The 27,693-nt window shown below is 41.9% G+C and overlaps 1 protein-coding gene across 1 annotated transcript in view; it reads left to right on the forward strand.

Annotated features, from left to right (window-relative positions):
• The first annotated feature begins 1,782 nt into the window (after nt 1–1,782).
• Nucleotides 1,783–27,693, forward strand: part of mertka (c-mer proto-oncogene tyrosine kinase a) — a 32,831-nt gene continuing 6,920 nt past the window's right edge. The window contains exons 1-14 of the mRNA XM_079512291.1: nt 1,783–1,964; nt 3,540–3,900; nt 4,320–4,420; nt 5,684–5,854; nt 13,689–13,775; nt 13,875–13,990; nt 14,766–14,961; nt 16,597–16,742; nt 21,584–21,719; nt 23,452–23,602; nt 25,774–25,868; nt 26,226–26,321; nt 27,231–27,311; nt 27,419–27,511. Coding sequence (XP_079368417.1) covers nt 1,868–1,964; nt 3,540–3,900; nt 4,320–4,420; nt 5,684–5,854; nt 13,689–13,775; nt 13,875–13,990; nt 14,766–14,961; nt 16,597–16,742; nt 21,584–21,719; nt 23,452–23,602; nt 25,774–25,868; nt 26,226–26,321; nt 27,231–27,311; nt 27,419–27,511 — 1,927 coding nt within the window. The 5' untranslated portion in view covers nt 1,783–1,867. The remainder of the gene's footprint in view (nt 1,965–3,539; nt 3,901–4,319; nt 4,421–5,683; nt 5,855–13,688; nt 13,776–13,874; nt 13,991–14,765; nt 14,962–16,596; nt 16,743–21,583; nt 21,720–23,451; nt 23,603–25,773; nt 25,869–26,225; nt 26,322–27,230; nt 27,312–27,418; nt 27,512–27,693) is intronic.

Genomic DNA, 27,693 nt, shown 5'->3' on the forward strand with positions numbered 1-27,693 from the left:
GTGAACATGTGAATAAACATTGTGTTTTACAAGTTCAAAATCGTCCTCTCCCCCCCAGTAATGTTCATGCCTAATGTCATCAAAACTTACTTGTTTGAATCCTGTGAGTTTTTTTTCTTGGCTTGGCTTATGATGAATTCCTGTACTGTTCTTTGTCTATATAGAAGTGTCTATTTGTACGTCTCTAAATGTTTTGATGAATTGAACATGGTGGACCCTGTTGTAAACAAGTGTAATGCTTAATTGGGTCGTCCACTCACAGTTAACAGCCTTTGTATTGAGTTTGTGCTTGAAATGTACTGTAATTCTGCAAACTGTTAATAAAATTTTCAATCAATCAATCAAAACGTTTCTGGGAGAGGCGGAGGAGGGCGGAGGGCTTGGAGTCTCTGTTGGTGGAGGGGGAAAGGAACTTTAAAATTCACCAGTTATATCACTGTGACGTTGTTTTGACTGAAGCTAAAGTTGTTTCGATACCGGTATCGGTTACTCTACTCGGGACGGGTTGCGGGACGATACCACCCTCAAGTACTCTCTGAGCCGAGTACCAAAACATCGAATTGACACTAGGCTGAACGAATGCAACGGGAGCAAGTCTGACCCAACACTGAAGCAAATGGGCAAAAACAGCCAATCTACAAGCAAAAATGACAACTGACAAGTGTAGGCATGACAATGAAATTTAAATTGGAGAAAAAAGGGGGGAAAATAAGTGGTTACTCAACGACAAAATTCAAAATGTATTTTCAATCTTAGCCTTTCTGGCATTTGCCTTCCACAGTAGCTACTGTGGAAGGCAAATGCCAGAAAGGCTAAGATTGAAAATAAATAATTTGTACATTGATACATACTGTAGACAGTCTAATCATTCTGGCAGTAATTATGATAATATTTGTATTTCAAAATTGATTTTCATATACACAGTTACACAGTAGTAAAACGACCCTCACTCCACCAATAAGTGAGCTAGCATTGTTGGCAAAACTCGTTATCTGTCACTGTACACAGACTAAACAAAAAGGACCTTGATGTGATATCTCTGTTATGATGAAGACAGCAGTTTGATGACCCTGAGCTACTTGCTGGAGGGGACCTATCTTCCAGATTAGGTAGTTACAAATGAGTATTTATTTATATTTTTATAATTAATGAGCTCCACAAGTCTAGAGCAAACAGGTCTGCATTTTATTCTCTTATGTTCAGTTCAAATAAATTCTAGCTTAATCTTGACAGTTAACCAAGCATGCAGTACGCCTATTCTACCACATGGTGGAGGAGTTGGGCAAATTACAAAGACGTGATTAATAAAAACATTGTTTTAACAATAAAATTGTCTTTTCTTTTGTCCCCTTTACAAACATCCAAGACACACTGTAAAATATTCAGTGTTACCTATACTTTACCGATTTGTAACTGGAGTTGTAGCCTAACTCTGATTTGTAACTTTGATTTGAAGGTTTTACTGTGCACTGGCAGTGACAAATGTCATAATGTAACCATAACATATAGGCCTGCCACAATAGACTATTGTGCTGATTCCAGAGGGGGAAGTTGGAGCGGGATAACATTAGCCTACTCTATTTTGTGGACAACTGTTGTTTTCACTCACTAGAGTTTTCAGACTCAAGAACCGCCTTCATTCTCCCTTCATGGGATCCCTGTTCTGACGTCAGTCAGAAGAGAAAGTTAACTGTATGCTCCTCCACTGCTCCATGAGTTCTGGTCAAACTGCAATGTGCATCAGGACTAGCTGGACGAGTAGAAGTGACGCTGGTGTGCGATGTTGAACGACATTACTGTTATATTGACAGCGTGTAAAATAGTGGCACTGTAGTGTTCAGAAGACTGTGGAACTGAAGGAGCCAGCATGTGTGTGAATGTGATGATGGCCATGGCTCCAACTTGGGTTGGGATTTTCTTCTCTACAGCGACCATTGCCTTTATTGCTGTAAATCCAGTCAGAGGTAAGATGTTTGGTTTAAAATATCCAATGTATTCTTATCGTTATAATTTGAATTAATGTTGTTGCAAGGCAAATACTAGGACTCAATTTAGCAACCTAGAGACCGTTGTTACTTTATGTCAGTATACCGGTAGGCTAGTGTGCGCAACATCTGGAACCCATTAAAATTGTTTAAACGTATATGCTACTTCATTCCCAATGCCATAGTCATTTGCCAAATTAAAGCTTAAACATGTAGGCACTAGGCAGTAGGCCTAGGCCATGGCTACATGCAAGAAATACAAAAAATAAGTTAAAATCGATCGGTGCAGTTGCTTGTGCGCTCGATCTTTCCTAAATTTCTGACCAATAAATATAGACCTGTCCTACCTAAACCATTAAAAAAATAAGTCACATCTCTGCCCACTGCCAGGCCTGATTAAAGAGTGATGAATATGATTAATATCACAATATTAATTAATTTGTCACGAACACATGCAGGACTATCAATTATCAAAGATGAATATTCCTGCACAATTCAATCTTGTCTGGTCTTGACAGGTCTGAGGAGTGATTGTCAAACTTTTTCATTTTGAAGGACCCTCAAGGATCCTATTTGATATGATATGATATAGGCTATATCAATATTTGGTCTGATTTGGTTATTTATTTAAACTCCAGTTTGTATTTGTTGTAGTAGTAGTGATGAAGATGAACTATAGATCATTTAAGCTGATGTGAAGGACCCCTCACCTCCCTGTAATCATGTGAAGGACCCCTCACCTCCCTGTGATCATGTGAAGGACCCCTCACCCCTGGACAACCCCATGCAGAGAACCATTGCATTAATGTAGCTAATATAACTCAATGGTCTCAAACGTTTTAATTTCAAGGAGTCAAGCAGTTTGGTATGCAAAGATCTCTCAGAGTTACAGATCTGTAAGGGTTCATTTGGTTCCTATAAAACTAGCATTTAGCTGGGGACCATCTGGAATCCTGCAGAACCACTGTTATAACTAAGAAAATGGTTAGTTACTGCAGTTTATTTTCTATCGTTCTTCAATTCTTTTCTCATGAACATATTATGATTTCACCAGCATAATACCATTTAAGGCTTATTGTTATGATCTTGACCTTGCTGAACAATCACCTCAAAGATAACTGCACTACAAAATGTTTCTTCATAATACATGAAACTGTCATAATAGATTATTTAATATAATACAATAAACTCTTAACCCATTTTGGGGCGGGAACCCCTTTTGGTGTTAGCATTATGTTATGCTTTAGCTATTGAAAAATAGCAGATCTACAAGCTCATAGCGCGCCACCGAGTGGCGAGCTACGAGCTTGTAGGTCTGCTATTTTTGAAAAATCGAAGAACGACTGACAGAAACATAGCTTTTTCAGAAAACTGTCAGGATGTAGAAGACATTTTTAGAATCTGATCTTAGGTCAAAATGGGTTAATACAATAAACTCTTAATATACTGTAACACCACCTAAGCATGTCATTGCTAGGTATAACAACTTCTACCACGCTGTACATACTGTACTTTTGCAATGACACATGAACTTTGATTTGACTTCTTACGCAGGTCTGCACCACAGGGGTGCGTTTGTTGTACAGGCTGATGCTTATCGTCCTGGACGCCATGGGCGCTCTCCCCTGCCCACTAGGACATCTGAGGCCCTTATTGTACGCCACCACGTGCCCAAGCTGCACTTGAGCCAGGATGACATCAAACGTCTACACTTCAAGCCAACAATAGGCTCAATCCACCTGTCAGAGGGACGCGAGGCCAAGTTCAACTGCTCCATTGACATACCCGATGCCAGGCTGGAGCCCACCATCGTCTGGGTGAAGAACAACAGGGACCTGGCAGCCAACTCGGGGGTTGTGATCAATGACCTGCAGACGTCTACAGATGGGGTTAATACTCTTCTATCCACAGTCAGGTAACAGCAGTATGGCTGGAAAGACATCATTCCATTGCTACACTGGCACAATCGCCCTTGTCATATGTGACTAGTGTGCATATACGTGTAGATGACTGCGAATATACTTTGCACAAGAGACAGAGATATACAGTATATTTCTATTCTCCTACACTTTGTGAGTAATTTCTTTCGAAATAGCAAATGTGTGAAAGCTTGTATGGAAAATAACTCTTTCACGTCAAGTTTATCGACACCACTGTGTCGATAAACTTGAAGTTGAAGTATGACACGAGAAAGTGACTTGAGATATAAACTAGCATTTGACAATGCAACATTTTTCTAGCTGAACACATTTTGAATTTTCAGCCAACCCCTGTGGAGGCCTCTTGAAAGAGAGTTTATGAATCTTCATGTACTGTACGTACTGTATATTGCAGCATTAAACCTGTGCAGAGAATGGATGCTGGGGATTACCGCTGCAGACTGAATATCAGTGACATCATGGTAGAATCTCAGCCTGTCGTCCTCCACGTAGAAGGTGAGACTCATGTTTATGCATTGACCTAATACAAGAACGCTCGCCCTCAAAACGCTCGCCCCACAATCCGGCGACCTCAGAGCGGTCGCCACCAGGTATTCCTAAACTATGCCTAAACCTAGCCTTGTTCCTAAACTTAACCTCAGTAAAACTATGCCTAAACCTAGCCTTATTCCTAAACTTAACCTCAGTAAAACTATGCCTAAACCTAGCCTTATTCCTAAACTTAACCTCAGTAAAACTATGCCTAAACCTAGCCTTATTCCTAAATTTATACAGAAACTATAGTAAAATACGCACATCACTTTGTGGAGGTGCTGGGTTCGAAAAATAACATATGAAAAAGAGAGAAAACCCGCACACTCATATGCTCCAAAAGATAGGTTTATTGACGACGTTTCGAGCCAAGGCTCTTCATCTGGTCAAACTCCGGAGTTTGACCAGATGAAGAGCCTTGGCTCGAAACGTCGTCAATAAACCTATCTTTTGGAGCATATGAGTGTGCGGGTTTTCTCTCTTTTTCATATGTTATTCCTAAATTTAACCTCAGTAAAACTATGTCTAATCCTAAACCTATTCCTAACCTTAACTTCAGTAAAACTATGCCTAAACCTAAACCTATTCCTAACCTTAACCTCAGTAAAACTATGCCTAAACCTAAACCTATTCCTAACCTTAACCTCAGTAAAACTATGCCTAAACCTAAACCTATTCCTAACCTTAACCTCAGTAAAGCTATGCATAAAACTAGCCTTATTGCTAAACTGGACCTCAGTAAAACTGCCTAAACCTAGCCTTGTTGCTAAACTTGACCTCAGTAAAAATATGCCTAAACCTAACCTTATTGCTAAACTTGACCTCAGTAAAACTATGCCTAAACCTAACCTTATTGCTAAACTTGACCTCAGTAAAACTATGCCTAAACCTAGCCTTATTCCTAAACTTAACCTCAGTAAAACTATGCCTAAACCTAGCCTTATTCCTAACCTTAACCTCAGTAAAACTATGCCTAAACCTAACCTTATTGCTAAACTTGACCTCAGTAAAACAAATACTAGAAGACAAGAACTGCGAGCAGTCCGCAGAGCAATCTGAGAACCCATCGTCAAACAATAAAGTAAAAACAGCGCCCTCTTTTCCTTTGAATTTGTCTCAAGAGACTAGGGGCTGAGTGTTCTGGTTGGTTACCCATTGAACCATATCGGTGCCACCCGTGTGTGTCTGTGTTACAGTACTGATATGGTCCACTTTGTCGGTTTCTAGGTCTCCCAACGTTCATCCAACATCCAGAGGACAGGAACGTCACAAGGAACACGTCCTTCATCCTGTCCTGTGAGGCCATTGGACCCCCCAACCCTGTCATAATCCGCTGGTTCCGAGATGGATTAGCCGTCAGTGACTTCCACGCATCACCCAGCGACTATACTGTGGCAGGTGAGAGACATCATGCAAAAAAATCATGCAGTTTTTAAATACGGTGCTGGACCCAAAAATTATCAAATGAAGAAAAAAGGGAATGTCCGCACAGGCGCTTTCTGAAGTTCTCAACTTGAGAAAGCCCGGACGGGCGAAACGTTGTTTGGTTAAAATAAAGAGAGCAAACATATTGTGTACGGACATTCCCTTTTTTTCTTCAGGTGAGAGACATCAGCCACAATGCGACCGACATAGCTTTTAGCTTTAGTCGTGTGCGCGGGACTTTTAAAAGCATCTGGTCAGCCGAGAGCCTAATGGAGTCGGGAGGCTGGATTAGGTCAGATACTGTATATTGGGCTTTAAAATGAAAATGAAAAAGGAGTCTGGCAGCAGCATTTTGGGAAAGTTGTAGTCTGGAGAGGGACGAGCTAGCAACTCCTGAGTACAGAGAGTTGTAGTCTGGAGAGGGACGAGCTAGCAACTCCTGAGTACAGAGAGTTGTAGTCTGGAGAGGGACGAGCTAGCAACTCCTGAGTACAGAGAGTTGTAGTCTGGAGAGGGACGAGCTAGCAACTCCTGAGTACAGAGAGTTGTAGTCTGGAGAGGGACGAGCTTGCAACTCCTGAGTACAGAGAGTTGCAGTGCATTGAGAGAAAGGGTTTGATTTTGGCGATCTGCCTGAGTTGGCGTTTACCTGTTTGTCAAATTTAAGTGCACACACAGTACACTGTACTGTACTGTACAGTACAGTACAGTAAGGGTCTATGTGTAACCAAATAGTGGCACAGAGTGCCGCGCTACGAGCTTGTAGGTCTGCTATTTTTGAAGAATCGTGAAAAGTGACATGAAAGTGTTTGAGAACGACTGACATAGAAAAACATAGCTTTTTCAAGAAAACAGTCAGGTTTAGAAGACATTTGCAGAATCGTTCCCAGGTCAAAATGGGTTAATAGGGGTAACAGAGTGTTGAGTAGGTCTTCAGCATGCACCAGCTTCTGTATGTGCAACCTCAGCATGTGTGCCAGGCTGCTTACTACAATGACATTTTCACCATGGTCATCATTACCCCCCTCCCCCCCCACCCCCAGTCAAGCAGAGTCAATGCTCTTTATGACACCATTTTGACAACAGTGTTACTCGGACAATGTTTCCTTTTATCTAACAATCACAGATTGTCACTTTGGTGAAACTGGGAGAATCATTAGTTGTCAGACATTAGTTGTGACTATGACTACAGATTAGAAGGATATTCTAGAGTGAAGTGTTTATATCAAGTCCTTCACTGGAATGAAAGCCATTATTAGGAATCTCATTATGTTCTCAGCCTGGAGCTGAAGTGGATTCTTTCCTCTCCTTTAAGTAAACATTTATCCACTTTTTGAGGGGCGCTAGCCCTTCCTATATACAGCTTTTGTCCCCACACGTCTCATATTTTGCCATTGATAATGAAAGGAGAAATTGGGTCAAATGACCGCCGAATATGACGTACATTTGTGGCAACATCAAATGCCATTGACAATGAAGGGAAATTTTACGTCATATGTAGATGAGCAAATCGGCTAACCAATCACATAAATTCAGTTGTTCATGAGATGATGTATATAATGATAAGAGCGCCCCTCACTTCACACGGGTGTGATTTTGTAACATAAGCGTGGGTTTCCTCCAGGCTACTTCAGAGCCCTTCATTTACCACCGGGGCCCAGGGAGGTATTCCTGCTGTGAAGTGTGTGCGTGAGTTGTGTTGCTGGCGTGGACGGGGGAGGGTTAAAGGTTCAGAGCTGTGTTTTGGTCCAGCGTGTGAGCAGTAAAGGGATGGGGGGTTCTGCTCTGCTGCACAGGGATAGTGTTCGGGGGTTGGCTGTTGGCTCCGGCCACAAAGGCTTCATTCATGGGACGTCCCACTGTCCTGTGAGGAGGGGCTAGAAAAGGAGGCTGGTAGGCTGGCAGAGCTCGCTCGGATTTAGATCTCTGCAATACCAACCAGATACCTCATAAACATCTAGAGCTTGATGTCCTTTTCACAACTTTGGCTCTCTTTTTGAGGGGCGCTAGCCCCTCCTATATACAGCTTTTGTCCCCACAAAATGTCCGCAACACAAACATTAAATGTCATTGACAATGAAGGGAAAGTTTACATCATCCAGTCCACACACGTCTCATATTTGCCATCGACAATAAAAGGAGAAATTAGGTCAAATGTCCGCCAAATATGACATACATTTGTGGCAACAGGCATTCTGATTGGCCAGTATGAGATGATCCATGATGATGTACGATGATAAGAGCAGAGCGCCCCTCACTTCACACGGGTGTGATTTTCTAAATTCCTGATGGTGAGATAGAAATTGCAGATGCATGACAGCTGACATGATATGTGGAGAGAGGCTTTCTTTCTGCTGTCTCTGACGATGATGGATGACTTACTTCCATCATCAGTCATCATCATGACTACTCTACAAGGCTCATCTCTCTCTTAAAGGCACATTGCACTGCGCTTGGGCATGCTTGTACGCACACCATAGCCCTTGTAGAGGTGGTGGTGCCGGTCTATGCGGGAGAGCAAACTGAATAGGATCCTGCAGGAACAAGAAGGTGGCCATTAGCCCATTACTTTATGGACTGTTCAGGTGAACTGTGGATTATGAATCTGTGTCAGCGAGTCATAGTGGACTTCTTTTCCTTTTCAGTGGCCGTTTGTTGGTAGTAGTAATGGCTGCCAGTTCCCACCGGACGTTGTGTGGGAGACCCAGATACCCTGGGTTTAAACCATCTGTGGGTGTCAACATCAAATGTAAAAAGCAGGTTGCAGTACTCTGGTATTGTGACAACCTCCCCATACGTAAACAGTATCTTCTATCAGCACAGCTGTCTGGCCGTAGAGCGAGGATGGTGGAACCTCGTGGTGACGTTCTCCTCTTCCTGGGGTCACTAGGGTCAACTCCAGCCGTTTCGCCATCGTAGAACTCTCCAAAGGCGTACACCTTATCTCTAAGGGCAACACCTTATCTCTAAGGCAACACCTTATCTCTAAGGCAACACCTTATCTCTAAGGCAATACCTTATCTCTAACGGCAACAGCAACAATAGTCTTTGTTTGGTCCTCCAGTCAGATGTAGCATCCAGCAAAACATTTCTCTCCTACAGCTGTAGGAGGGGCACTAGCCTCTCCTACAGCTTAAGGGGCACTAGCCCCTCCTACAGCTTTTTGAGGGGCTCCTGCAGTGCCCCTCCTACAGCTTTTCATCACAACTCATGTCACATTTGCCATTAACAATGAAAGGACAATTTACGTCATATGTGGCTGAACATATATATATATATATACAGTATATATATATGTTTCGTTGTCATGTTAAAGTTAGTTATTTGTGTTGTCATTATTACTTCATATAGAGCGCCCCTCACTTCACACGGATGTGATTTTGTATTTATAGGCCATGTGGGGGCCAGCAGTACTACAGGTTCCTTGCTTCTGTTATGAGAAGTTAACTTAATTATAGCATTCAGGATATGGAAAGCCTTCTCGCCAACATTGCATGACCGCTTAATGACCTGTCCCAAAGCAGTAGCATTTTGTAGATTCACTTTATTACAGTGGCATAAAAAGGGAAAGAAATAAGTCCAGAACTCCATGTTTCAAAGCTCATTGTGAATAGTTGTCACTGAATCTAAGGCACAGCATTTGAGGAGTAGAAAGCTGTATTCCTTCTTTTAACCACTTAAAAAGTTTATTTATTCATACGTCTGCTAGTATTTCACACTAAACAAATCTCTTCTCTGAAAATAGCCAAGCTACAAGCTCATGCAGTCATAATGACACAGATCTGTTATTTTGGCAGAATGTTTGCCTCTGAATAGGAACGTTGGGTTTATTTGGCTGAATAGAGCAGAAATCTGGCCCTGTGTTTGATGTCTTGATGTGAAATGGGGAAAAAATAACAGACATCCTCGGCGGCCTAGTAAGTATGGAGTGCTCCAAAACCTGATAATTACAGGTTGCTGTGTCCACTATGTGAGACGTCCAGGGTATATAGATTATACTTGATTATATTTGGCTCCTCCAGTCCAGCCCACTCTGCAGTTACTGAAGTTCACTCAGTTCCACTCATTTCTGATGTTTCCATTTGAATGGCCAGCAGCTTACTCCCACATCTCAATTTTTTTTTTTCCATTACTTGCAAACGTGAAGTGAAATAAAACAGGAAAGGCTGAGTTTAGCTGACCTTTGTTCAACTTCATTTCCCTTTATTTGCTTACACTTGATTAGTGTGATCCGTGAGTTTAACTAGCTTAAACCCTATATAATTAGTTCTGGCGTCCTCCAAGGGTCTATAGTCTATACATTCACTCTACACCAAAGTATTTGCCAAAAATAATGTGACCCCATGTGAGCTTGCAGATCTGCTTTCTTTGCAGAATGTTCACCCAAGAATTGTGACGCGAGTGTTCATGTGGTTGAAAACCGTCTCGGTTTTGTTATGGGAAAAATATATACATCCAGTCCAAGTGAAGCTGATAAGAAATATGTTTATTTCTGGAATCCAACACTATCAAAAACAAGCATGTTTCTCTTGAATGCCATGTCCCCAAAGCCCAAGAGGGCATGCACCCTGAGCTAACTCTGTGCTTCTCTCACCGTGGTGTCAACTCTACATAAAAGACTACATGTCCCACAGACATCCTTCTTAAAACAGGAAGAAACAATAGGCACAAAAGGAGGTGTCAGGGGGTCCAGGGCAGGGCCAAACCCATTGACATTCTCTCAAATAGAGCGTCGCAGTCCCGCCCCCTTTCATGACGATGCCAGGCCCAGGAAATGAATCCCAATGCATTTTTGCCACAGACATTTCAAAAAGTATTTATTTAAAGACCTTTTAAGCGCCGTACGAAGCCAACTCGAGTCGTGACAAATCATGACAACAGACACAATATTTTGGACCAAACAAATAATTACAAAGAAGAAAAACAACAAAGAAAGTGCTGTAACCTGCCGTTTTTTTCTACTTTCTAATTCTTTGTCCGTGGCGTAAACGTCTTTAAATAAATACTTTCTGAAAAGTCTATGAGGAAAATGAACAGGGATTTCTTTTCCGGGTCTCTCGAGGGGGCGGGACTGCGACGCTCTATAGCATACCTTGCCTTGAGGTTACACATAACAATCGGATATATAAAAGTACTTCAGTTGATAACAAAGCAGCATGGAATGCTTAAAGTAATGAGACATTGTACAAAAATCAGCCATTTCATATTTCCCACTACAGTCTATGACCTTTACGTGAGGCTGTCAGTGGGGTTATGTACTGTACTAACGGTGCTTTGTCCATTTTGCCCCTCTGCCAAAGCCGTTATGAAACTCCCTTTGTGAGCAGGCTGCAGATTGCCCAGCGCCCACCATGCCCCAGCCAGCAGCAGACCTGACCTCAGAATGAAGGCTTTATTTATTTGGTTGCACAGCGAGTGAGGGTGCAACTAGTTTGCGTTGAAGTTGGCACGACGAGGGTTAGACGTTGTGAGCTTGTAGACAGGCACCAGACAGTGGCCTTGTGGTTAGAGTGTCCGCCCTGAAACTGGGAGGTCGGGGGTTCGATCCCCGGCCGGGTCATACCAAAGACTGTAAAAACCAAAGACTGTAAAAATGCTTGGCACTCAGCATCAAGGGTTGGATTGGGGGGTCAAATCTACTAATCAAAATGATTCCCGAGCGTGGCACGGCTGCAGCTCACCGCTCCAAGAGATGGGTCAAATGCGGAGAACAAATTTCACTGCGGTAACGTGTGTGACAAATCGTACAACTTTGACTTTGACTTTGTAGAGTATCGATAATGTTTATCGATTTGCTTTTTTTTTAATATTTGTTTTAAATAATCAATTCACTTGATAGTTCCATTAAAGGAGCATTCAGTGATTTGGGTGATTTGGAAACCCCCCCGGTCCGCCCCGGTAACAACATGTGCACATGCATGCACTACAGTGGGGGACACGCGACAGCCCAACAGCACACACACCAAGGCCCGCCCCGCTCCATCAGGATTGGCGGAATCTATCCTGATTGGATGAAGGCTGGGCCACCTAGCCAAAAATGAAACCTATTCCAGATCTATTATATCTCACTGTTGCACTCTTCCACTACTCGAAACATATATATAGTTTCTAATTAGTCTTGCGTACTGCGTAGTGAGACAACTATTACACAATCTCCAAATGCTACATAATATAATTGAGCATGGATCTACACATCCCGAAAGCCAAGAACGGAAGCTGTCACCTAGCTGTTTGTCATTTCCATTTTTACATTTTATTTGTGAATTTTCATTTATAGCAGCAAGCTATTTATATATAGGATTGCTCAAGACAAAATGGAAGCAGTGAGGAGGCGTCACATCCACTTTATCCTCCGGTCATTTTCAGAGCTTCCGTGCTCCCTATTGTATGACGGAAGCGTTTGAAAATTGTGGGAGGCAACAGTCTGGCTAGGGAGACTATCTTTAATTCATCCCAGACCACCTTTGATGTGGTGGCGTACGAGGTTTGGATATGTCTGTAAAACACAGTGGCAACAACCACGTTATCTGGCCTGGTGAGAGATGGAAAGGGGAAGCTGTTTTTGGTGGAATTTGGCATGTCAGCGCTAGCTCATCTCTCTCCATCACTGTAGTTAGTACCTAGCCCGATAGAAAAATACATAAAAGACTGACTGGCTTTTTATTTTAACCACTTAATCCACTTAAGTCCTGACTATAACCTACTTGCAACAAATAGCAAAAATAGGCAATCTATAAACTCACAATGCATTACGATGTGACTTGTTGTGTTGTGAGCTTGTAGATGAGCAATTGTTTGTTGAAAGTGGCTCACAGCCAATCAGGCAAATTAGAAAAAGGTGAGACACATTCCACACATAGGCCTGCTGCCCAGATGACAACCCTTGACCCACTAGCCACTACCACACCAAAGTCAAAGATTTGGTATGTGACCCTTGTGATTTATGGTGTGACTAATCCAGTCTGGCCTCCAGTCAGGCCTAGGTTGTGAAATCGGCATGTATTTATTATGCAAACACTGGCTGCATGCTTGATATGATGATATGGCAGTGTTTGACCTAGTGTGCTTATCCTGACACTGCAACTCAAGGCCGATTAGCCTGCAATATTTTTGAGGAATGTAAACAAAAACATCAGTTTCCGAGATCAACACTAGAAAAAATGTTTTATTTAGAAGCCATCTCTGTCCTTTTCTAACTGGCCAGCCTTGTGGCCATTGAGGGGTAGTCAGTGTGTGACTACTGGCTACTAGTAACAGAAAAAGCAACTGGTTTGTTGTCAGAGTATACTGTATAATCATGGAGAGGTTTTGATTGTAGCTTGATACAGTACATCAGGTTCTGCCTGCTGGGTGCACATTTGAGGAATGAGGAAATGTTGACGGATGAGGAAAGGACTGATTCATCATGAATAGTTTCATGTACTACGTCCTACACACCAGTTTCCCTGCTATATCTGACATTGCTTTCCTGTCCCTTTGTTCTAGACACATCACACCTGACCTGACCGACACTTAACCACATTGACCCTCATGTCGTCCCCATTTTATAGGCAAAGAGATTATTTGTTTTTGTTTTTAAATTATGTAATACATAAAAGCTGGTCCACAAGCTCATAATGCATTGCAAGCAAGCTTGTAGAATGTAGATGGTACGTGGGAAATTGACAGATTTGTCCCATTTCTTCATTTAATATCTCATCGTACAAAAGCTATAAAAGGTTTGCCTCTTACGATGTCCAATTCTGTTCTTATTTAAGAAATGTAGTGCTACATTTCCAAGTCAAAACTCATCATGTTCCATCTACAGGTGTGGATAAATATACGCATTTCAGCTGCGAAGCAAAAAACAGCAAAGGCGTTGCTACGTCCCAAGAAGCTAGGATTAACATCAGAGGTAATTTTTTTGGACTCTAAAGCACATTTTTGAATATTTTCAAGTGCAATAAGTAACAATAATAATAGTATATTTATTTATTTGATGTCTGTACTATAGTGCTCCCTGGTCCTGTCTCTGAAGTTACCGTAGTGGAGAGGCAGTCCAATAAACTCATCTTGAGATGGACCCCTGGACATGATGGCTACTCTCCACTCTCCAAGTGTCACATTAGGGTAAGCTTTCTATTGACTGACCACACTGATAGCGGGCAATATATCAAAATTATATCTATATCATGATGTGAGATTATATATCATCTCAGATTTTTGTTTATTCCTGGTTTTAACCACTTTCAACCTGGTGTCCTATTTTGGACATATCATTATCGGGGGAAATTTACCAAAATATCTTTGCGTCACGCTGTGAGCTTGTAGATCATCTATTTTCACTATCCGTCATATGACCAATAGCAAAGTATATAGGGCTTAAGACATACCACTCATTTTCAACATTGATAATATACCTTAGAGTTGTAATAAAAAAGTTCCCCCTTCTGTTTAGCCTAGGTATCCCCCTTTGGTTACATGGACGGATTAACATGCATACAGCCCTTGGCACAAACTCTCCACACCAAGCTCCAGGGATCTGGGCACATGCACACTTTGTACGTTAATATTCATCATTCAGTCATTGAATGGTTAATGGGTGCATTGCCAGATTCCGATCAGATTCAGCTTAAACTGCATTGCCACATCACATGATTAACGATGTAAGAGTGGGCAAAATTCTGTCCAAACCAAATATTCAATGTACAATATTACATTAGGTTACATTACAGTAAAGTTACCTGACTGTTCTAGCTGTTGTATCATTGGCCTTACTATAGTCGCACCCAAATTATCTTCAAAATATCACTCGATATACTGTATTTTGTTAATGATTCCAGCCCTATGATAACATTGCTATTTTATGAATGGAACCCACATGTTTTTTCCTTGTCTATCCAAGGTTAAAGAAGTCAGCCGGAGGAAAGGGGAAGTGACAAATACCAGGTTTGTGAATGTCACCACAGTGCCCCCAGCATTCCAGAGCGAGGTCCCTGGACTGCAGGCCATGACGTGGTACAACATCAGTGTGTCCTGCAGCAATGAGGTGGGACCGTCCCCTGTCACATTCTGGATTCAGAGCAACACCACGGAAGGAGGTAGGCGTGCTCTAGGAACCATGTTATAGTTGCACTTTATTTGATGATGATGCACCAAAGAGGCATAAATGTCTCAACAGGCAATAAAGTGACAGGGACAAAAACCCTGTCAAACCTTTCTTGGAAAAGGCGTTAAGCTACAGTATGCTCTTCATCATGACAGATTCCAAAATAGGCCTCTGTGGCGAATCCACATTAAAGGTGGTTGCACACTGGGCGCGTTTTTCGGAAAACCGATGGAGAAACGCCGCTAAAAGTCCGAAAAACGTGCTCGGTGTGTGGGGAGTGGGACCTTCAAACTACTTCCACATTTCCCAAATCTTTTTACAAATGTTCAAGATTTGTCAAAATGTTAGCTGATCATCACCATTATTTCACAATTTCTCAAGATTCGTCAAAAATGGCCTGTTTTTGAATAGCCGAAGTATGAAATACCGTAGCCTCGTCAAAAACATGGTCTTAGGCTGACCTACCTGCACTGGACACCGCGGGAGTTCTCTTCCTAGATGTGTCACATCCCCTACCTGCACTGGGCACCGCGGGAGTTCTCTTCCTAGATGTGTCACATCCACTATATCTGTTGGCTTTTCCTGAGGGGACACATAGGAAACAGCAGCAGTTTCACCAAGAAAAAAGGGCAGCACTTTACTGGGAGGAGCTGCTTCCGGCTTCCTTCCTGAAGGAATGTTTCGGTTGATAGATTTAATATTTGAAGTCCCTTTATGTTGTAATCCACTCATTCTCAACGGTCTGACCCCCCGGGAGCACCAGGGGTCTAAATGGACACAGGTCTGACCCCCCGGGGAGCACCAGGGGCCTAAATGGACACAGGTCTGTAACGCTGAGAGTGTACCATTTGTACTTTCTCGGGTCTTGTTGTACAGTCTCTGAGTTAACCCATTTTGACCTGAGATCAGATTCTAAAAATGTCTTCTACATCCTGACAGTTTTCTGAAAAAGCTATGTTTCTATGTCAGTGGTTCTTCGATTTAAAAAAAATAGCAGACCTACAAGCTCGTAGCGCGCCACTCGGTGGCGCGCTACGAGCTTGTAGATCTGCTATTTTTCAATAGCTAAAGCATAACATAATGCTAACACCAAAAGGGGTTCACGTCCAAAATGGGTTAAACTAACACTGAGGATTTTACAGTGTAAATTGGGGTCATGGAGAAAAAAACACGTTCATCAAATTGGGGGTCTGTCCCCTAATGCATATGAAACCGTGTATCTTTGAAATTAAAACGATTTAGAATCACTGAATTAAACTATACTAGAGACCAATCTACTGCTTATTTAACTCAGAGAGTGTACAATTACACTCTCCCTGTAAGGGTCCATTTGGACCACTGACCCGACGTTGAGAACCAGTCGTGCATGACGGCGTTCACATGGGCAAATTTCATTGTCAATGGAAGCCAGCGACATAAAGATACATCCGACGTTTGTTGCTGCTGCAAAAGGCTACAACAGCTACAAAGCTACGAAAAAGTTGAGCTGGTTTCAACTATACGCTACAAAGATACAAAGCTACAAAATACACTCTGTAGCTTTGCACCTTTGTATTTTTTGCATCTGCTGTTGTGAGTTCAGACTGTGACCTTTCTCCATCCTTTCCTTGCCGTGTTTCCCCTGCAGTGCCATCGGTGTATCCGCGTAACGTCAGCATACAGCTGAACGAGTCCATGCTGGTGATCAAATGGAATCCTCCAGCCGCCGATAAGATCAATGGAATCCTTCGTGGTTATGATGTTGTTGTGAGACACAACAATCATGTGGAGAGGGTGAGTTTCCTAACCATGGTGGCTGATTTGAGCCATATTACCTTTATTAGCCCATCGTCGATTTGAGCTTTTGATAGTTTCTCAAAATCCGGTCCAGCAACCAGATCTTATTTTAATGATGTTTGGGAGACAAGAAACACTTACCTGGGGTTTTTATGTGGGTTAGGGTAATTTGTGTTTTTAGATATTTTAGTATTTAGTCATGGACACTGCTGGATCCACTGCTGGATTACTACAATGACCATAATCCTTTGCTGCACTCACCCCACCTTGTGGAGACGGAGAGGGCTGTCTTATTGAGACAACATGTAGTCCAGGATTGATTGATTGATTGATTGAAATATTTATTAACAGTTTGCAGAATTACAGTACATTTCAAGCACAAACTCAATACAAAGACTGTTAACTGTGAGTGGACGACCCAATTAAGCATTACACTTGTTTACAAGAGGGTCCACGTGTTCAATTCATCAAAACATTTAGAGACGTACAAATAGACACTTCTATATAGTCAAAGAACAGAACAGGAATTCATCATAAAGGAGGTAAAAAGGGGAAAGAAACATATACAGTGAGGGGGAAAAGGGGGGGGGGGGTATTCAGATTTTACGGGGGCCAGTTTCGAATTGCAGCCGTCCGTAGGTGCCCTTTGAGAGCGGTTTTGAAGGAGTCAAGGGATTCACATGTCTTAATGACTGTTGGTAGGGCGTTCCACATTCTGGTGGCATAGGAGCGAAAATAATTTAGTCCCTTGTTTGTGCCGAATCTGGGTTGTACATGGTTTGTTGAACTCTGGTGTTGTGGGTGTGGACTTCGTTAACATTAAGGAAGTATTTAGACAGGTACATGGGTATCTTGGTGGTGTATCGAATCTTGTGGACCAGACCCATTGCAAGATGCTGTATTCTGTCGTCGACCCTAAGCCATTCCAGCCTGTCAAAGTGGGCAGGGGTGAGGTGGGTTCAGGGAGTGAGGCCAAGTAGGAGCCTGACCAGTTTGTTTTGGGAGGTCTGGAGCCTTGTGCATGCATAGTCAAAGAAACCTTGTACGAGGGCTCCTGTTAAGGTCTTCAAGGTGTTTTTGTTGACCAGTTAGGAGATCCTGTAAAGGAATCTTGTTCTTTGATTGACTTTTTTGATTACGTTGGTGGCCATTTTATCACCGGAAAGATTAGTAAGGATAGTTTGTTAGCAGCGAGCCAGGTGCAGAGCTGAGGGTCAGAGCTGAGGGTCTTTTCAACCTGCAATTTGTCCGAGACCAGCAGTGCTGAGTCATCTGCGAACAGGAACAAGTTGCAGTCACAAGCTGATGTCATGTCGTTTACAAATATTAGGAAGTGAGACCAGTGTGACATGACATCATTGGCACTTTGAAAAACTAAAATATCCCCAGGAAAGTGTTTCTTGACTCCCAAACATCATTAAAATAAGATCTGGTTGCAAAAGGGGTGAAGTGGCCCTTTAAGGGCCATTCACATTGAGCACTATGACGATGACAATTTGTTATAGTTATGGTGTGAACTCTGTTATCCGATTGGCTTAGAACAATTTTTAAAACTATGGACCAGATTCACAAAGCTGTTTTTACACCCATATTTTGGGTGAATTTTCCAAACTTCCCGTCTTGATTCAGTAATCTTTTTTTGTCTGTGAATTTTGCGAAAATTCAAGTCAGCTCGGATGCAGACTTACAAGGGGCCAAAGCTTGCTATATGTCATTAGAATGCCTTATTCTAGACTACTAACGTGGGAAGTTTGGAAAATTCCTTTTCACACAAAATATAATATGGTAAATGGTGCATTTAAATAGTGCCTTTATCCAAGGCGCTTCACATACAGTAGGTTGTGCAAAATATGGGTGTCACTGTAAACAGCTAGCTTAGCCCATTTTGGGCGGGAACCCCTTTTGGTGTTAGCATTATGTTATGCTTTAGCTATTGAAAAATAGCAGATCTACAAGCTCATTTTTTGAAAAATCGAAGGATGTAGAAGACATTTTTAGAATCTGATCTCAGGTCAGAATGGGTTAGTGAATCTGGCCCATAATCTTTATACTGTAGTGTAGTTCTAGTGCTCAGTGTGAGGCCTTTTACACTGACACATTGACAACGGTTACTATTACGACGACTCTCTGGAATATGGATTAGAGCTAGCCTATAGTTGCTGTTGGGCAGATTCCTCCTTTCTCCATATTTTAACTTTTTGTGTTTTTTCATAAATTAATGCCCTACTACTTGATCATCCTACACCGTCAAACAAAAGCATCAAAAGTATAGCCAATCTGGTAAAGGAGCAACTTGGACACTCAGGCATGAAGGAAGCATGAGTTCAAGTCCGTTGCTCTCCCCATGTCCCCCATATATGGGGACTAGGTTGGCGGAGGGTGTGTAGAGCCCAGGATCACATTAGATAATTGAAACAGGGGTGAAAAATGGGTTACAAAATCGTGGGATAAAAAATATATAGCCAATCTGCAAGCTCGCGGTTCGTTTCGAGCTCGTAGATTTGCTGCTTTTGCAATTTTCTTTAATTTGAATCCTGAAAAGTCCCAGTTTTGGACATATGAGGTTTCCACCCGACAGAGACGATTGTCGCCATCACCTGCTGTTTGTACGGTGTGTTTTCAGACCGTGTGTGTGTGTCGACTAATCTGTTAGTGACTCAGTATTCCTTTGTAGATCAAATGGAAGTAGAGATGAGAAGTTGTTATTACGCGTACTGCTCCCTAAGGAGGTTGGTAATGTACTCACAGTTGTGTGACTACACTCCTCCACTGCTCTCTAGTACAATAGTGTGTTTCCTGGTCTTCCTGTCTGTGTAGTAGTTGACAGGAAACTGACGCTGTAAAAAAAAAAATCAAAATGTGTAATCTTTTTTTTGTTTTGTTGATCCAGCATGTGGGCTTGAGTCATCACGGAATATGAATACAAAGGGATTATGCACTGTTGGGCGCCCCGATATCCATGTGCGCTGTCCGGTCAAGTGGTGATGTCACTACAGACAAAGGCTTTTGTTATTACGGCAGCAGTGACTGGAAATGCAGCGTAAAGGACAGTTGTTTCTCCCTCGGGGTCAGCTGTTCCTGTTGTATAGATCAATGGTTAATCAGGTATTTATATTTTGATGACTCTTTGGGATATGGATTAGAGCTATATTATACTGTCACCTGCTCCTTAACCCATTTTGGGCGGGAACCCCTTTTGGTGTTAGCATTATGTTATGCTTTAGCTATTGAAAAATAGCAGATCTACAAGCTCATAGCGCGCCACCGAGTGGCGCGCTACGAGCTTGTAGGTCTGCTATTTTTGAAAAAACCTGCAGATTCGAGAGGTATTCACGTTGCTTTGGAAAGGTTAGCGGTATTGAAGAATTTGGTCTAAACGTGAACAGGTTGACGTTTCCCTCATGCTTCATGTTTCACTGACCGCAGACACCATGCATGGCATTAATCATGTGGGACCGTCGTTCCAACCTAGTCACGCTGCCTGTCAGCATGTTGGTGAAGGAGAGGAACCCCAGAATGCTGCCATGTGCTGTTGTGAAACACTGGGTTCTGTCTGTCACATGTCTTCTCTACATCTCAGCGCAATGAGCTTATCCAACAAGTCCGTCTCTGCTTCCCCTTTTCTCTGGGAGTTTGTTTCCTTCTCTTTGAGTCAGCGTTAGATCGGCGTTATTGAAAGGGTATTAAGAGGATCGTCCTCTTCCTTGTGTTTGGGAGTTTCTGAAAGATTTGTCTTTCTTTCGTATACTCGGAAAAGGAGAAACGACAGTATTGTAGGAATGTGGCAGGCAACGTGGAATGTGTTTTGTGACTGTTGTCCACTTCCAGCCATCTCTACTATGCACCTGTCTCCTTTTATATACACTACAACATATTGTGTGTTCATTTAACTCAGAATGTAAAGAAACAAACCCATATGGGTGTTGTGAAGACCCTGGTTTCTTAAAGGAAATATGAGGGGAAACGGCTCATGAACCAGAGTTGAACCCATGACATTGCGTATGAGTAATATGCCCCTAATCGCTGATTCCTTCTTAGTTGCGCAAAAATAGCAGATCTACAACAAGCTTATAAGTAAGTAAGTAGGTAGGAGAGGTTTAAGCTTATTGTTGGTATTAGCCAGAGCGTAGCCATCCCCGTTTCACAATGCGCTTGACCTCTGGGAGATACATTGCTGAGGTGGAGCGCAACACCTACCATCAGTACTTACTGCACAACTTGCCTCACGCTGAGTTGGCAGAGCTCTGCCGACTGAGCTACGCGGACACACAAGCTTATAGAACTCTATTTCCGGTGTGCTACACCGGCGCAACTGAGTATACTGTGTAAATCATGCTATAGCCTCCTCTTGAGTGCCCACAACGGGTGCAGTACTTAGTTTAGACAGTTTTTGGTTTAGACTAGTCATTGGTTAGACCAGTCCTAAATAAAATGTGTGTTCATGAATGCAAATATAAATCAGTAAATTAGGTTTCAGGTTATGGTTCTTGTGCTTTGCCATAAGGACTGCCAAGCTGTCGCTCACCATATAACCTAATTCCCTCTGCCAGGTCTGACTTTGTCTCTTCAAAGACAATGATTAACATTAGCAGCATGCATAGTCTGTTTGAGGGCCATGTTTAACTGGTGTCGTGTGCGTGCGTGTGCGTGTGCGTGTGCGTGTGCGTGTGCGTGTGCGTGTGTCTGTGTCTGTGTCTGTGTGTGTGTGTGTGTGTGTGTGTGTGTGTGTGTGTGTGTGTCTGTGTGTGTGTGTGTCTGTGTCTGTGTCTGTGTCTGTGTCTGTGTCTGTGTCTGTGTCTGTGTGTGTGTGTGTGTGTGTGTGTGTGTGTGCCTTTCAGTTCCATAGTTACACCAACATGGCCATTGTGCCTCTGAAGGTCTTCAACACCACCTACTTTGTGGCGGTGGCCGCCTGCACCCAGGCAGGCAGTGGAATGGTCAGCCCACTAGTCCGCTTCTTTGTGCCAGACTACAGTAAGCTCCTTTTGGTGCATCTCCTCATTTCATCAAATAGAAACGGTTAACTTCATGAACTCAGTGGTCAGTGGTCAAACAGGGCGTTAGTCATATTCTATCTATTACATTGTAATTGCATTACTCTCCTACGAAAAGACAAACTATTGATGCAGTTTATCTTCAGGCTGCTACATAAAAAGCATTTAAAGGCCGCAAATCAACTTGTCACTCTTGAAGAACTAGAGCGTTGTTATTCATTATGGGAGCTTTGCAACGCAGTGCCACAATTGATAAAGTGTTATTTGTTAAGCATACTTTAATATCCGGCTTTCAGTCAAATAACCTCGGAGTCATTCGCATGTCACTTAAAATGGCTTTACAATAATAATAATCATTATTAACAACAACTACAACAACAACAACAACAACAACATTATTATTATTATTATTATTATTATTATTATTATTATTATTATTATTATTATTATTATTATTATTATTATTATTATTATTATTATTATTATTATTATTATTATTTTCTTTGCATTCACATTGATCTGCTGTGTTCTGGAAGCAATGTGTGCACTGCACATAATGCAGTTCAGGTTAGTGCTCTGTATTAAATGGTACATAGTGAATTTATATAGGACCTTTATCCAAAGTGCTTTAGAATGTGCATTACATTCACACACATACCGACGGCGGATGAAACCATGCGAGGCACTAACCTGCTCATCGGGAGCAGTTATGCTGCGTTCACACTGGCAGATGCAAAAGATACAAAGATACAAAGGTGCAAAGCTACACAGCGTATTTGTAGCTTTGTATCTTTGTAGCTGAAGTTGAGAAGTAGCTTTTGCAGCAGCTACAATTAAATGTTGGATGTATCTTTGTATCTTCATTTTGCTGGCTTCCATTGACAATGAATGGTAGACTGTATCTTTGCATATGTAAGTAAGTAAGTAAGTAAGTAAGTAAGTAAGTAAGTAAAGTTTATTTATAGAGCACCTTTCACAGATAATTACAGTCACAAAGTGCTTTAACAACAATACAATTAAAACAAGTCAATAGTCAATAAAACAAGTCAAGAACTAAATCACTAATAGAATAAGACAAAATAGACAAAATAGAGTGAACGCAGCATTAGAGCGTTCGGCGTCTTGCTCAAGGACTCTTCAACCTTAACCCAGGGATCGAACCGGGAACCTTCCGATTCCCAAGTGGCCTCTCTACCTCTTGAGCCACTGCCGCTCCGTTGAAATGAGCTAACAATGCACAGTCACAATATACAGTAGAATCCTGCTCTGAAATGGGTTTCCCTTTAACTCCTTACTGACAGTGACACCAACATATACAGTACATTTCAACCTCTAAAAAGCATGACTCTTAACCCATTGAAAGCATCTGTGTCATTTTAGATTTATAAATTGGCTATTCAAAAATAGCTATATATAATAGTGATATACATTATGAATTATATACATTATATTATATATATAAAGCCAACAATTTTTTACAAAAATCGTTGCTTCTGCATGGGGGGATGGATTGAGATGTGTATCCGCAGCCAAATACATTTTGGGGGTCCGTGACATGGACAAAGTTTTTTTTTCTTCAGAAAACTGTTAGGATTTAGAATACATTTATAAGAATCAGCCTCAGGTTATAACAGGTTAAATGTGGGTTCTTGTAATATTATCCCTGCTTGAGTGGACTTTATATCATTCTTCCTGTTGCCTTCTCTCCCCAGGTTGGACGGCGTCTCCGTCTCCCACTCCTGACAGCAGGGGCTCAGACTCTGCCTACATAGCTCTGGGGGTGGTGTGTGGCGTCTGTCTGCTGCTGCTGGTCCTCTGGGTGGCTGTGTGCGCTCACAACGGCTCCACGGACGTGTGGTTTGGGTATGTTGACTTAACCCCCCGTCCCTGTCCCAGTCCCCCCGTCCCCCCGTCCAAACAACAGTGGTGGAAAAAGTACTCAAACCCATTTTGACCTGAGATCAGATTCTAAAAATGTCTTCTACATCCTGACAGTTTTCTGAAAAAGCTATGTTTCTATGTCAGTGGTTCTTCGATTTTTCAAAAATAGCAGACCTACAAGCTCGTAGCGCGCCACTCGGTGGCGCACTATGAGCTTGTAGATCTGCTATTTTTCAATAGCTAAAGCATAACATAATGCTAACACCAAAAGGGGTTCCCGCCCAAAATGGGTTGTATCAATACTGCAACACAGAACTACTCCGCTACAAGTACAGAAGTCCAGAATTCAAAATGTACTCGAGTGAAAGTGCAAATGTATTGGCATCAAAATGTACTTAATGTACCAAAAGTAAAAGTACTGTTGTGTACTGTCTCAATTCAAATTGTCAAACGTATTAAAATCATTTGAAAATAGCAGATTTACAAACTCACAATGTGTCGCATTGTGACTATTTTGAAATGGCTGAAGTGGTTCTTGTATGTTTTGTAATAATAATCTACAAAGTAATTAGTAACTACAGTTTTCAAATACATGTAATGGAGTAAAAGTACAATATTTGCCTCTGAGATGTAGTGGAGTAGAAGTAAAAGTATTGGAAATTGGAAATACTCAAGTACAGTACAAATTCCTTAAAACTGTACTCAAGTACATAACTTAAGTAAATGTACTTAGTTACTGTGCATGTTGACTTAACCTGCCCCCTCACCGTCCAAACAATTCATCTTCAAGTCGCAAAAACCCTGCTCCAAAGTTGATTGAGTTGGTTTGAGGGGGATTCCAGGGGATCTTCAGCAAAATGAAGAACAGTTCAATGAGCATTCAGTGATTTGGGTGATTTGGAAAACCCCCCGGTCTGCCCCGGTAACAAGATGTGCACATGCACACGCACTACATGGGGGGAAGTGCAACAGGCCGACAGCACACACACCAAGGCCCGCCTCTGCTCGATCATGATTGGCGGAAGGCCCCTCTCTCATCCTGATTGGATGAAGACTTGGCCACCTAGCCAAAAACGAAACCTAAGGTTTTTTGACCGCAAGGGGCTCACTGGGGATAGGGAGGAACTCCTTATATGGTCAGCACACTCTATAGTAGGTGAAATCACTGAATATACCTTTAAATGATTTCACAAGACATGACCAAAGCACCCTGTGTGTGTGTGTGTGTGTGTGTGTGTGTGTGTGTGTGTGTGTGTGTGTGTGTGTGTGTGTGTGTGTGTGTGTGTGTGTGTGTGTGTGTGTGTGTGTGTGTGTGTGTGTGTGTGTGTGTGTGTGTGTGTGTGTGTGTGTGTGTGTGTGTGTGTGTGGTTGTGTGAGCCACAGCCACGCGTCATGTCATAATATAGAGGACATTGTGTGACTGCTGACACCAGCGCTGTTCACTCCTCTTTCAAAGCCACTTCCAGTAACTTGAATAACTAACATCAGTGATTCTCAACCTTTTGTAATTTCAAGGATCTCCAGTTTCAACAAAAACGTTTGATATAGCCTACATCAGGCCACAGACCCCTATTTGATACAAATGTATTTCATCTATGGGACACCAATCTATACTGTAACATCCTATACTGTTAATTTAATTCAGTGAATGTACAGAATGTACAGTCTACATTTGTAGACTCTCTGAGTTACAGACCTATTGGTGTCCATTTGGACCCCTGGTTGTCCCCTGACCCAGGAAACATTGAACTAGCCTAAATGCTTCCTATAGCTCTTTTAAATAGTTTATTTTCCCTTTAACCACCCGGCCTTGCACCTGACACCATGCGTAGCTTTACAGCTGGAGGAGCTCCGCTGCAGACAGCCAAAACAGTCCTCTCGCAGCTGCTGCTGTTCTGGAAATCATTACGAAGTCTGTGACTCAGTCTTGCCGCTAAGGATACCGATAAGAAGTGTGTCACGAGTTACGACTGAAAACAATAAAATCATTTCTATCCCCAGACTCTCTATACACAGTAGATCACCGACTCACTCCTAACCTACTCCCGATATTCCAAATTAAACTAAAAACTGCACAAAAAACTGTTGAATCACAGATGTGTGTCTGTCTGTGGCGTTGTCCTCATTTAGTTTAACTTTGTCGCCCCCCACAGGAGGATCTTTGCAAGTGGAGACAAGCAACCGGTCCAGATCGTACAATACAGACCCCAGCTGAGGTCCTATAACCGATCAGTCATAGAGATCACACGTAGGTTCTAAGCTGCTGTTGTGGGGGTAATAATTATGTGTACACACCTTTGGGAGAAGTACTGGTATTTGTTTCTTATGTAAAGGCAACAATACCACAAAAAGTATTGGCGTCAAAACTAAAAATACTCACTATGCAGAAAGCCTAATTTCTTACATTTAAAAATAAGATATATATAATGTTAAAAAAATATGTCAAAATGTTTCAAAAGAGCTAGTAGATTGGGGCTATCATTGAAACATCAAAGTATAAAACAAGCTTTGTATTCATTCACACCTTTGTATTCTTTACTATATATATACTATACTATACTATATATTACTATATCCTTAAACATGCGTTTGGTATTTGTTGTAGTTGGGAACCTTGGTATCAGTGAAGAACTGCGGGCCAAACTTCAGGATGTGATGATCACCAGGAACCTGCTCTCCATCGGGAAGATTCTTGGAGAGGGTGAGAGAGACAATATAATATCATCGTTGCCGCCTGTCGGGCAGAAACCTCCGCATTTCAACTTTTATATTTTTCGTACATTAACCCATGCTGGGCGGGATCCCCTTTTGGTGTTAGCATTATGTTATGCTTTAGCTATTGAAAAATAGCAGATCTACAAGCTCATAGCGCGCCACCGAGTGGCGCGCTACGAGCTTGTAGGTCTGCTATTTTTGAAAAATCGAAGAACCACTGACATAGAAACATAGCTTTTTCAGAAAACTGTCAGGATGTAGAAGACATTTTTAGAATCTGATCTCCGGTCAAAATGGGTTAATGCTGTGCTTAGTCGTACAAGTAGAGAAAATAACCAGCTTTTAGATTGCCTATTTTTGTCAAAGTCAAAGTGGTTAAGTGTGTAGACCTGTGGAGAAGTTTTCCTGAACAGAAAACGGGTTACTTTGGACACACAAGGTGTCCAATATTTTAATCCATGTAAGGATGGAAAACATGAATATAAGTACTACATACCCACACGGAGTTGAAAACATGAATATAAGTGCTACATACCCACACGGAGTTGCACCACTGTGATTCATTTTCATAAATCAATGCTATTGAACACCCTTTTCGTCTGTGTGTTGGTTGAAAAAAGATATTGAACCAATGAAAATAATTAAAAAGTGCTTCTGACAAAACCAGCTAACTCCTTTGGACCCCCCAAACTGTCTCCTAAAGCAGCTAACTCCACCCCCTCTCACCCTCATATATAAAGTCACAATATCAACTTTGATGAGGCAGTATTGCTTTGTTTAAAAAAATATATATACTTTTCATTTCCTGAAAAATTAACATTTTGGAGTTAGCTGGTTTCTGCCCGACAGCAGAGATATATATATATATTTTAATGCAGTTTCTCCTTTTCGACAGGTGAATTCGGCTCAGTGGTGGAGGGACAACTGAAGCAGCAAGATGGAAGCTCAGAAAAAGTTGCGGTGAAGACAATGAAATGTGAGCTTTCGCTTTCGTTAGATGCATTCCTGTTGATGATACAACATCAATGCTATGAGATGAAATATATAAAACACATGTGATAAACCTGCTGGCACTCCTTTCAGTGGACAGCTTGTCCCAAAGGGAGATAGAGGAGTTTCTGAACGAGGCAGCCTGCATGAAGGATTTCAACCATCCCAACGTCATTAGTCTATTAGGTAAGTACAATATGTTTCTGCATATCCTACAACCTATTGGAATTAAAGGTGCAGTAACTGATTTTTTTTATTATTATTTTTTTAACCCATTTAAGCCTGACGTCGAAATTTAAAAAATGTCTTCTAAATCCTGACAAACCCTATGTTTCTGTATCAGTGGTGCTCAGTATTTCATCCTAGCA

The sequence above is a fragment of the Electrona antarctica genome, assembly GCF_951216825.1.
Source record: "Electrona antarctica genome assembly, chromosome: 10".
Classification (NCBI taxonomy): Eukaryota; Metazoa; Chordata; class Actinopteri; order Myctophiformes; family Myctophidae; genus Electrona; species Electrona antarctica.